Genomic DNA, 12210 nt, shown 5'->3' with positions numbered 1-12210 from the left:
TTCTTTTTTGTGGCCAGAAGAGATGGCCTGTGGCAACCCCCATTCCACCCCAACCCCCAACCCAGCCTGACAGCCTCAATGGGGAGAATTCGCTCTGAGCCCAAGAGAAAGTGGTGCACTGCATGTGTTCAGTCACGTGGGAAGGGGCAGGGCACTGTGACTTAGACCTCTCAGAACCACACCTCAGGGGAAAGATGTTGGTGCCACATGTGGTAGCAAAAAGAGAACCGGATGGAAGAAGGAGACAGAGGCCGGCGTCATAGCACACACCGCTCCTGTGTACAGTCAGAGTGGACTTTTATTAGGAAATCACCCTGCAAACACGCCGAGAAGTGCTGTGCTGTGGGTTCCACGCATTTCCTGAGGAATGGGATCACAGTATAGGAGCTGCCAGAGGGGCAGGGGGCCCATGAGTGGGAGCTGCTCGGTGCCACATGCGGCCAGCACTCCTTCACAGCAGCACAACTCAGCCACGGAGAACCAGCACAGACGCCACACGAGGAGCACGCCGGAGCGCACACGCCTGCGCTACGCTGAAGTACATGAACAGTGCGGCGCGCCACGGGCTGCTGCCGTGCCTGAAACAAAAGGAACCAAAGGGACAAAGAAAACCAGAAAGTCTTTCTTTCCACTGGACCCAGGGAAAAATATCCCCAAATTATCAAAATTCCTCAGTTACAAAATACTTTTTTAAAAATTCCATTATTAAAAGAATAAATAACAAAATATATAAAAAATAAGTTGGTTGCATCAAAATTATAAGAAGACTTCTATATATAGAAGTTAGAGCAACACTTTTTTTGTGACCTTTCTTATAGTCCAATCATGGATTTTGCCTTGATTTCATTGATTTCCCTCTCGTGGTGTCCTGGCGTGGGGTCTAGTTGTAACAGTACAAAATTAATAAATAAAAAGGTTAAATAAATAGCAAATGTTAACATAAGAGGTTGTGAATATAAATACTTACATCTTGACAAAATTAAATAATTTACAGAATAATTAAACTAACTACTTTTTTATTTCTTCCAGGAAGTGCAATTCTCTACGTTTAAATACTAACTTGAATTGTAGTCACAACCGATCTGGACTCTATTTACATGTTAGGGACATTGCGTTTAACACTTTCTAGTACAATTTTTTTCTCATCTTGAATGAATGGATCTTAAAAGAAATGAATCTTGGTGGTCTCTAAATTAGGAATCTATCCCTGACCCTGCTGACGCCGTCCCCACCTCATTCGAGCTCAGCCATGACCTGGGTAATGCGGCAGTGACAGGTCACGGGCACGGTGGACACACAGAGAGCCGGAGACCCTGGCCCTGACCTAGCCCTGGATCCGAAGGCTGCAGCCCCGAGAGGGAGCGTGACCCCGAGCTGTACGTGTCTGTGCAGGTGCCACCCCCCAGATGTGTGAGGTGCTCTCCTGTGGAACATCCAGGCGCATCCCAGGTTAGAGCCCTCGCGTTGACCATGGGCTGCCAGTCTATTTCTAACCCACTGGAACGGTGCTTTACTCCGTCCTTAAGACAAAACTAAATTAAATGAAAACAGAAAACACACTTGCCACATAGACCTCATCGAGCAGACGCGCACCCTTGGCCGCGTGCTCCAGGCTGACGTGTCACCCACACCACCCGCCCCGTGCCCACGGCTACCCTCCCAGCCTCGACAGACAAAGGAATACTGTGGTTGCAAAGTCTGAAACTTCCCTGAGAACCTTGTCCATGAGCTTCCACTGGAGACTTGGAGCTGCCCTTCAGATCTCTTTCAAAAAACAAAAATAAATCGCTTTGTAATACGCCGTGCCTTGCCCTGCACTCGTGTGGGGAGGTCAAGGCCTCCAGCCTGGCAAGCACGGTGAGAAAGACACGGATTTCCAGGCACCCTTTGGATGAGCCCGCCCTGGGCTGCCGACTGGTCGCTGCAAGTTGGGCGTCTCCACCGCGGGGGCAGGGCAAGGGAGGTAATCGATGGAGCCAAGTCGGGGTGCCCCAGGTGTCCTGATTGGTGGGGTGGCTTCTGGATGATGAGCTCTAGACCTGGATGCCCCTCACAGCCCGTTTGATGCTCTCCAGGAGGTCCTTGTTCTCGGGGTTCTGGTAGCACTCCTGGTTAGAGTACATGTCAGTGAGGGTGTTCACGTAGGCATCGAAATTCTGCTCACATATTGGCTCCTGGAGAACAGAAATGGGTCAGAAAGCCCCATCCGTACAATGGGTCCGTGATTTTCAGAAGCCACAGCAATCTATGGGTGAACACAGCATGCCCCCTGAGACAAGCCCAGGCCTTCCAGGGGCACCACCAGCACCCTGAGGCTGAAACAAACATGAGTGTTCGGCTGCAGATGCCACAGCCCTCAGGAGATGGAGAGCCTCCACGGCCAGCAGCCTGGGGGGCCGAGCGCCTGGACTGGGGCCCTTCAGGCAGGACCCCAGACGCAGAGGGGTGCGCTGCCCTCCTCACCTCCCCCAGAGTCCTGGGGCTCAGCCACCAGTTCGGCAGTGTGCCCGCAGGGCCATGTCCTGCTCACCATGTGCGGAAGGCGGATGTCGGCGAGACTTTGGATAAGGGCCTGGCTCAGGCCCGACAGCTCCAGAAACAGCGCTTCGTTCTGCTCCTCGATGAGCTTGTTCTCTTCCTCAATGTTCTTGAGGCTCTTCTCCATGGAGGAGATCTGCACCAGAGCAAGATGGGAAATGCCTCCTGCTGTGGGAGTCCCATGGACCACGTCCCTCTCGTGGTCCCCGGACACACCCAGCATGCCATCTGTGTCACACTTCATGCCTCTCTGGGAGCGGGCAAAGAGGCCGAGCCCCTGGTCCCTGGATGCAGGAAGGGATGCGGTGACGGAGCCAGGGGCCGTGTGGAGCCACAGCCTTCTGAGCCACCTCTGTCCTGCAGGGTCAGGGAGGAGCACAGACTCCGAAGCACCCTGGGCTCATGTCCCAGCCCACCGCCCGCTGTGCTATTGAAGTTCACCATGTTTCTTCCTCCTTGTCTGTAATGGGAATACTGCATCCCACCAGTAATCTGGCCACCTTTGGGTCTTCCTCCCACCAGTAAGACCAACAAAATGCCTTCACAAAGCTGTGGAAGGCAAGCTTCTCTTTCTGCTAGTCCTAGCTGAGCAGAGCCCCTCAATGACCCCTCCAGCACACCCTCGAAGGGACGGCGACAACAGGGCTGACGGTCACAGCCAGTCCTGCCTGCCCTGGGGCATCTCAGGGTCAGTGCAACCCTAGGCAGAGGTTCACAGCTGGTATGGAGAAGGTGGGAAGCCTGCCTGGGGCCCGGTCTGGAGAAGACTTGCTTGGGAGGGCAGCTCCCAACCTGACTGCATCCCAAGGGAGCTCAGGCAGTGGCTGAGTGTGACTCACTGCACCATGCCCTAGGTGCAGGAAGGTGAGCTGACTTTTAGGGGACAATGCATGGAGTGGGGTGCTTTCTTCCAACCACACGGCTGGGAAACATTGTGCTCCATCGCCTGGTAACAAGTCCTTGGCTTAAAACAGTTTGAGTAGGAGTTAGGAGTCTGCCTTCTCTTTGCCTGAGCCTTTCTGCAGAGGATAGGAATGAAAACTCCCTCCAGAGGAAAGAGGGCTCTGAGTCAGTCCAAAAAATGCTAGGGAATAAAAAGGTGGAAATCAGCGAAAGACAAAAAAAGAAAAGGAAGGAAGGAGGGAGGGAGGGAAGAAGGGAAGGGAGGGGAAGGGAAGGGAAGGGAAGGAAAAAGAAAAAAGAAAAGAAGAGAAAAGGAAAGGAAAGGAAAGAAAGACAAAAGAAAAGAAAAGAAAGAAAAGAAAAGGAAAAGGAAAGGAAAAGAAAAGAAATCAGAGGAGCTGCCCCCAAGGTTTGGGGAAGAGAGAGAGCAGTGAGAGACAGAGGGTGACAGTTCCACAGTGATGTGTCGCAGCACCCAGAGACGCCCCAGTAACTCCTCTCCTTCTACTGCCCATGAGCCTGAGGGAAAATGATGCATGGCAGAATGAAAATCCTTCCTGATCTCTGTGGGCTGATGCTATTTTTATCTAGGCTTCCGAGTCCAGCATAAAAGCCTCTTGGCCAGTAGAAGGAACAGCATAACAAGACACGTGGGCCTCCAGTATGTCCCACTGCAGCCTCTGGGAAGGGGCCTCCCCACCTTCCCATCTGTCCTTTCTGCCCTCAGATCCTGCAGGGTCCGGTCACCTCCTTGTCCCTCTGTCACTGCCATAGGGGACAGAGCTATGTGGGGCCCCTCCTTCTGTGCCCCCAGCTCTGCTCTGGCCCCCTATTCAACAGCTAAGGATGGGGCTTCTTTCCAAAATAAGAACCTCATTGTTTTTTGTTTTTTGTTTTTTTCTGATGGCCAGTGTTCATTCTGGGGAAATCACAGAGATATGCTGCACATACTCGAAGTAATTTGTAACCTTATCGCACAGCAATAGTGACTCTTTCAGGGACAGACACATTCCCATAGAAACGCGTTTCTCTTCCAACAACCTCACAGAGTTGATTTCTATTATCACCTCCATTCTACCAGTAAGGACATCAAGGTACAGACTGATAACAGGTTTGCCAGGTCACTAGGCTGCTATATGGCAGTCTTGGGGTAGAATCAGGCTCCGGCCCAGCCCTCAGAACCCACCCCGTGATACTATTCCTTCTGACAGGGCCAGCAGCCAACCCTGATGGGACCACTAACCCTGACGGGACCCCCAGCATGGGCACCTCAGGACCCCTACTGCTGGAAGAGCTATCGAAGCTGGCAGGTGTGGCTTGTTCTGAGTGTCCCTGAGCCTAACAGTGACCTTGATGAGGAGCTCAGCTCTCTCATGGAAGAGGAGGCTGAGAGTACAAGGACCCCTTGGGTTGAGGGGGTGGCAGGTGGCAACACCACCCACCTGAGATTGCACCTGGGACTGTGCCTGGGGCAGCTGCTACGTCACCCACCTGGGACTGCACCTGGGATTGCACCTGGGATTGCAGGTGCATCACCCACCTGGGACTGCACCTGGGATTGTAGGTACATCACCCACCTGGGACTGCACCTGTACCTGCAGCTATGCCACCCACCTGGGACTGCAGCTGCACCATGGCGGCCTCCATCTCAGAGTTGGACTCATTCAGATCACGAATCTCCTGATTCAGCTGCTTGATCTCCTCATCATTCTCCAGTACTGCTCCAGAGAGAAACCTTGGTTGTGGCTCTTGGCTTTACACCCAGGCCAGCATGTGGGGGTACAGTGGAGGCCTGTTTTCTAGGTGGAACTGAGGACCCTCTCCAAGCAGAGACGACCAGCCTAGCATGCTGGGCAGCTCATATCCCACATGTTATGCTGGAAAAGTTGGTCTTGGAGACTAGTGGCCATGTGTCTACATTTGCCCCCAACCCTAGGTGATGGGTAGGAGAGTATAAATCTCTCTGTCAGGTATTAATCGCTAGGAAGAAGATGGAAGTCTTCCAGGTGGTGCTGAATTTCCTCAGCTTCCTTCTTCCTTGAAACTGAGTTCACAACTCCACAAACCCCAAGAACGTGGCTTCTGCTGCTGCCATCAGGGTTCTCTGATGCCAACATTTACCAATACTCAGGTGAGAGCAAGCATGCCACTTAAGGGTCAGGAGCCCAGACTCCAAGCAGTCAGGGGTTCAGAGCTGAAGCTGGGAGACCTGTCGCTCAGGTCAGGGGTCTGTCTCCACTCGTTCCAGGAGGGACTCCGCCTCCCTAGCCCTCCCACTAGCACTGCTCCTTGCCCAGGCCACGGAGGTCCCTCGGAGGAGCCGCAGGGACTTACCATCACTCGTCTTGAACTTGGTGCTGAGACCCTCATCCCCTGAGACCTTTCCCTTCTTTCCAGCAAAGGTCGCTCTGGGACAGCCAGACAAGCTGGAAGCAAAGGTCACACACCAAAAACCAGTGCAAAGTCACACACCAAGGTCCAGTCCAAGATGACACATCATAACGAAAGCCAAGTCCTTGCTGGCTGGCAGCCTTGGAACTTTCTCAGTTACTTCTTTTATTTCTCTGCTCCCTGGCTCTAGCCCCCAAGCTATACGCTCCTTATTCAGCATCCATGCCTTTCCCAGCTCTGGCCATAGCCCTAAAGGCTCGTCCCCAGATGGTGTGGGGCCAGCTCCTTATCCCTTCTCAGAGAGGCCTTCCACAGTCTTCCCAGTCACTATCCTCCCCACAGCACCTCCCCCTTCCGCCGTCCTCAGTACCTCACTCAATCCTTCGCTTAGAATCGTTGCCCCACCCGCCTGGCCCAAATCCACCCTTGTTCCCGGCTCTGTCTAGGGGCCTGGGCCTGGTATGGACCCCCAGTGAAGGCTTGCGGAACGAATGAGCTAATTAATCTTCTAGGTGGAGAGACAAGGGCAGAACAAAGAAAGACGAAGAAGGACTGTGTGGGAACCCCTTGCGCCTTGGTCAACACCTCAGCTGCCTGGCACCCAGAGGAGGAGAATGGGGGCTCTGAGGGCCCCCAGCCCTGGAGCAGGTATTGGGGGACAAGCGAGAGCCCAGGCAGGGAGATCTCTTGTCACCATGTCCCTTCCACAGCAGGCAGAGGCCTCAACCCAAAGTTCCAAGAAGAGGCCCCAGGGGGAGGGTCATGAGGTGTGACAGAGCCGCTCATGAGAAGCCAGTGGCCTGTTTCCAGAACGCGCACACCAGACTCAGGGCTCTGCTTGCTCTTGCTAAAGGGACACTACTGGGATGGGGCTGGGGGGACTCCTGACAGCAGCCTCATGGGGTGACATGTGTCACAAACACCATGGTCTGGTCCCAACACATCGTCCATGGCTTTCCCCAGTCGGCTACCAGGCTGGGCCTTGCTTTTCCCTGGAGAAACTGTAGGCCACAACTGAGCCTTAGTCTGGCCCATCCCAAGGAGCCTGCCCAACGAGACCCAGGATGTGTGGGGCCATTACCTCCTGTGGGTGAGGAAGCTACCGTTGGCGTGGCCAGAGCCGTCACAGCCCGGAGTGGGGCAGGTAGGCCCCTCGTTCTTCAGTGATTTCCAGGAAAAGGGGGAGCCATTAAGGGAACCCTCTTTCTGCCTCCGAGCAGCCAATGGGCAGCCTGACGCACTTCTGTGGGATGCGTATTTGCCACTGATGTGACCGAGCCCCACACAGCCGGGAACAGGGCACCTGGCACGAAAGGGTCAGAGGTGAGCACAGGGCACTGGAAAAGGAGGGGGGAAAGCCCAGAGACTCTCCCAAGCTGGACGCTGAGACTGCTGGGGGCTCCTGGATAAACTCCCACTGTCCGAGCGATTCCCAAAGCCATCCCAACCAGAGAGGAAAGCAGCAGGGACCATGTTCCCTCTCCAGCTGCAACCTCACATCCCTGCACCCCCGGAAGGTGACCAGCGACCCTCTCTCCCCAGCACCCAGGAGCCATGATGCCCCTGGGCCCTAGGCTAGCTCTCTGGAGCCTTTGGGTCTACACCTAGACCTTGCTGCCACATCAAGTCTACATCACCCCAGCAACGTGGAGGCCACTCCTGGGGGCTGCACCAGGCACAGCACCAGGGGATCCTGGGGGTCCCAGAAGGTCACAAGTGCACCTGCAGCCACGCAGTGTGGGGCCCCTCACCCCACAGCACCCCAGAATGAGACTTTTGTGGCATGATGTCCACAGATGTCCCAGCTTTGCTTTGCCACATCTGAAATGCGTGTTCTGGAAGGAAGAAGCCAGGCCACCAGGCTCATGCAAGAAAGACTCAGTTCAGACGTTCTGTCGTGACTCCTGCCCGAGGCCGGCTTGAAATGGCATTTTCTGTTGTTCAGGCTGTTCTGGGACAAGGAGAGAAGCCCTTGAGGAAATAACACAGGCCCCAGGAACCGGTGAGGTAACTGGAGAAGGTTCAGAGTGAACACCACCCCCCCCCACCCTGCCATGCTGCCGTCGGGATCCGTGCACCACAGAAAACGGGCTAATGTGGGGGGCTCCGTGCATCCGACCTAATGGCCTTCGGGAGGGACCTGGACCAGGAAGTCCCCGCCATACCTTCCAAGCACCAGCATTTCGGGATCATGGGCTCTGAGCTTGGGACCCCCAGGAACCCACAACTGGCCAAAGACGAGATCCTGCCCCTGCCAAGTTCTCGATTTTCTCCCTCCAGCAAACGAGGCCTGTGTAATTGGCCATTTGGTTTTACCCACTTCTTAGGGGCTGCAAGCCTGTCAAACACACAGGACCCTGAAAAGGGACATGTTCCCCCAGTTTAGATGGTGGTCCCTGGGGTGGGAAAGTCAAAGGCAGGAAGTCTTCTGCGGGGCGTGGGCCATCCCAGAGCTCCCGACACAGCAGGTGAGGGGACAGGGCCTTGCTGCCCAAAAGTGGCCCCTGCACTGTGGCCTTGCTCCCAAGGTGGCCACTGTAGACATTTTCCCAGCCTCCTTGGCCTGGATCTGTCCTTACTTGTCCCCTCTCTTGGTGCCCATCCCTCTCTCTTCTTCCTCCCAGCCACATGGGCCTCAGACAGGCGGGATGGCCACAGAGCCAGTCAGGGTCATCTCAGCAATCAGTCCAGAGTAGAGACACTGCCACGGGCCCAGTAAGGTGCTTAGGGAGGCTGCGCTCCATGTGTGCCCCCTCACACCTGGACACCGTCCAGCTGTGGGGGCCCAGAGGACCCTGACGCAGCTCTGAGCCCCCCAGAGCACAGCATCAAGAGACCAGATGAGAGGCCACTTTTCGAGGTTACAACACATGGTTTTCTTTGCAAAACCCTAACCCTCCTCATCAGGAGAGATTCTGGGAACGCCTTCACAGTGAGTGCTTCAGACATGTCGACAGTAACACTGCTTTGCTTTCCCTCCACATCCAGTGTCCAGACCTTCCGAGCTGCCAGGTGAGCTCACGTCAAGATGCGTGTGGGGCACCAGGTCAGGTGACTTCTGTGCCTCCCAGGTGAGCTGGCAGTGGGACCACCAGGACCCCTCTTTGTTAGCTGCAGATGTGGCTGGGGACGGTGGTGGGGGCGGGGGCTCTCTATCAGCCCCCGATGACAACCACACTCTGGCACACCCACAGACTTGTAAGGCCACTGATTTTGTTTTGGCCAAAGGGATTTACCTCCGTGTGCTGACAGGACGTATTCTCAAAGGATGCAGACACAGGTGTCCTAAAAGGGGACTCTTCCCCCACCAGCCCTCCACAGTGACAAAAGCAAGCCCATGCCCAGGAAAGCCGCCAGGCTGCAGGACCTGATTGAAGATGGCATTCAGTTGTAAGTACGGTGAGGGTTTGTGGCTGGGGAGGGGGCCCTCCCCCGCCTTGCCATGGAGCCATTCTCAACGTCCGGCCGTCCTGTAAATGCTGACCTGCTTCTAAGTCATATTCTCCACTTGGCTGCAAAAATCTTGTTATTTAAAAAGCAAAGTTGACAGCGCATTAGCAGGAGGAAAACCATTTTTTCCCGTTAACTTGAAAAATGCTGATTGTGATTTTCATCATTTGCAAATGCAGCACAATTCACTTACCACGACCCGCCAGCAGACCCTGTCTACCTCCAGAGCGGCTTGCGTTTACATGGCTTCCCAGAAAGACAGATGCTCTTCCTTCGTGCTAGCATTTTAGTGGCTGCATTCGTGACACCAATGTCCACATACTTAGCATTTTTGAGTTAGCATCCATTGTATTTTTATTGTAAACACTAAGTTAAAGAAACAAGCCACAGCTTTTCACACCTAACAGCTGGTGGGGCCAGCCCCTGGAAGGGTGTGCTAGTGGTCACTCGGGTCTATCCTCTGTGGCCAAGCAGATGTTTGGGTGCAGCTGGGCTGAGCTCCAAGGAGGAGCCACTGACTTGGTCCCGGTTGCTCCCCTCCACATACTCTCCTCCAAGAGCATCCAGCTACTCTTGGCCCAAAGTCAACACAACCAGGCAGCTGGGCTTTCTGTGCACCTGCCTGGCTATGTCCTGACCAAGCCAGCCCCAAGGTCTGCACCAGCCAGAACCCCTCCTTTCCACTCCTCAGCTGGCAAGGGGACTGAATGCTCTGTCCACTGTCAGCTCTGAAAGTCCTGGGAAATGTGAATGATGTGTCACTCTGTGTGTCCCTGTGGCCCAGCCTTACCCCTACCGGAAAGTGGGAGGCTCGGGGGCAAGTTCCCTTCTGCAAGCATAAACTTGCAGCAACACAAGCCCTGCCAATTGGGCTCTCACGGAGTCAGTGTCCACACACCAGCCCCTGATGACAAGGTAGGCACCCCCAGGGAGTGGCCAGGAGAGGGTATCAAGGACTTTGAGCATGTAAGGCCCAGGATGTCCTTGGTCCTCCTCTCAGGAGTGTTGAGGTCCCAGCTCAGGGTGACCCTCCTCGGATCCCTCTTTCCATACCAGCTCCGTGCGTTGGTGTGTGAGTGTGCAGACACATCCGGTCTGAAGACTGATCATCTTTCTAACCACCCTCTCCTCCCCGACTCCTGCACCTGTCGCTTCCCTGCACAGAAGACCACAGTGGGGCAGGTTTCAGTACCCACGAGCACCCTGTGGGGCTGCCCCATGCCCTGAGCCCGCGTCCAGGTGGCCCCCCAGGTCCACGGGCAGCAGGGCCCTTTGCCTCTCCTGGCCCCACCAGACCCCCCCAGATGTGAGGCGCACAGGCAGGAGCAGTGCCTGTGCGTGTCCTCGATACAACACGCATGGCTCCAGCTTCCCAGGTGCCCACACACACCGTAGGAGAGCTTCTGTAAGAACAGGCATGTCATTGGCCAGCCGTGTTCATGAAACAGGAGCCTAGAAGGAGCTTTTCACAATTAAAACAGACAGGAACCTCCCAATTCTGCAACCCCCCCCCCGCCACGGGAGTCAGTAAGACCCCAACTTACTTCATCAGCTCGGGGTCTTCCTTGTCGTCCTTCGTGGGCGTCACCCTGGCTCCACTTTTCTTGGCCCGAGGGCAGCCTGACAAGCTAGTTTTGAAAAAGGAAGGAAAGCCACGGTGGTCCCAGAACAGCAACCTCTCAGCCCGTCTGCCCCGCCCCTCTTGCTCTGGGACTGGCAGCAGGGAGCTTCTGTCCTGGAGCGCTCTCCGGGGCAGGGGCCAAGGCAGGCGGTGCCACCAGGAGCCCTCTAGGTCTGGCAGCACAGGGCGGCCTGAGCAGGCTTCAGGAGATCAGTTCTGATGACAGAGATGAACCAGGCTCCAGCTGCCAGCAATGTCACTGTCCCATTGGGAGCACGGCAGCTTTGTCTGCAGAAGAGACCCCCACCCCCGCGACTCCATCGGTCCTGGCGCCCCGGGGCACGGCTCACCTTCGGTGTGAGGCGTAGTTCCCTGTTATGTGGCCGGAGCCGTCACAGCCGGGGGTGGGGCACCTGCGGAGGACAGAGGAGCTGGAACCAGAGCCAGGGAGGATGCCTGACCAGAAAAGGGCCCCCTCTGTCCCCAGTCCCTGAGCGGGCCCACCACCTCCTCAGCACTGGTCTCGGAAATGGCATGCGTGTCTGGCCGGCCTGCTGCCATGACGCCCAGCCTTCAGAACGGTGCCACCCAGTCTCCCCAAGGGGTCCAAGGAAGCCAAGACAGGAGCTCATCTCCACTGCAGGAAAGATGGGCTCCCACTTTGGCCTTCTACAGGGTTCTAGGCTGGACTAGAAGGTTCCAGAACACATATGGGCCTTTAGACAGCATTCAGAATGGCAAACCTAACAGCTAAGATGGGCTCCCCTTCCTTGATGTGACCAGGAGGAGGAGGGGTTGTTTTCATGGAGGACGGCCACTGCCTGAGCCAATGAACTGCTGTCTGCTGGGCAGCCAGGACACACCACCCACGGCATCATCACCTAGAGTCACGCATCTCCCTGAGTCCAGATCCACAGGGCCAGAGGCTGATCCTCACTGGTCCGGGGTGAGGAAGGGGACACCCAACACAGAAGCCCAGCCTGATGCATCCAGAGTGTTTGACAAACGTATCTCGTGGAAAGTGAAAATTACACTTGAATACACAAGTATGAGTTTTCTTAAATTGCTTTTCCCTGGGGCACCTAGGTGGCTCAGTGGGTTAAAGCCTCTGCCTTCGGCTCAGGTCATGGTCTCAGGGTCCTGGGATGGAGCCCCGCATCGGGCTCTCTGCTCAGCAGGGAGCCTGCTTCCTCCTCTCTCTCTGCCTGCCTCTCTGCCTGCTTGTGATCTCTCTCTGTCAAATAAATAAAATCTTTTAAAAACAAAATTGCTTTTCCCTGAAAGTCCATGGTGGAAGAATGAGTGAA

The 12210-nt window shown here is 55.3% G+C and overlaps 1 protein-coding gene across 3 annotated transcripts in view; it reads right to left on the bottom strand.

Annotated features, from left to right (window-relative positions):
• Positions 1–227: 227 nt before the first annotated feature.
• The window catches only part of MYT1 (myelin transcription factor 1), a 70538-nt gene continuing 58555 nt past the window's right edge, over positions 228–12210 (bottom strand). For all 3 annotated transcript variants that reach the window (XM_047744252.1, XM_047744253.1, XM_047744254.1), the window contains exons 17-23: positions 11254–11316; positions 10827–10910; positions 6914–7135; positions 5776–5867; positions 5056–5159; positions 2531–2674; positions 228–2174 (exon numbers count right to left, since the gene is read on the bottom strand). In XM_047744252.1, coding sequence (XP_047600208.1) covers positions 2034–2174; positions 2531–2674; positions 5056–5159; positions 5776–5867; positions 6914–7135; positions 10827–10910; positions 11254–11316 — 850 coding nt within the window. In that variant the 3' untranslated portion in view covers positions 228–2033. The remainder of the gene's footprint in view (positions 2175–2530; positions 2675–5055; positions 5160–5775; positions 5868–6913; positions 7136–10826; positions 10911–11253; positions 11317–12210) is intronic.

This window comes from Lutra lutra, chromosome 9, assembly GCF_902655055.1.
Source record: "Lutra lutra chromosome 9, mLutLut1.2, whole genome shotgun sequence".
Taxonomy (NCBI): domain Eukaryota; kingdom Metazoa; phylum Chordata; class Mammalia; order Carnivora; family Mustelidae; genus Lutra; species Lutra lutra.
The sequence above is the reverse complement of the archived record's forward strand: the minus strand, read 5'-3'. Positions and strand labels throughout refer to the sequence as shown.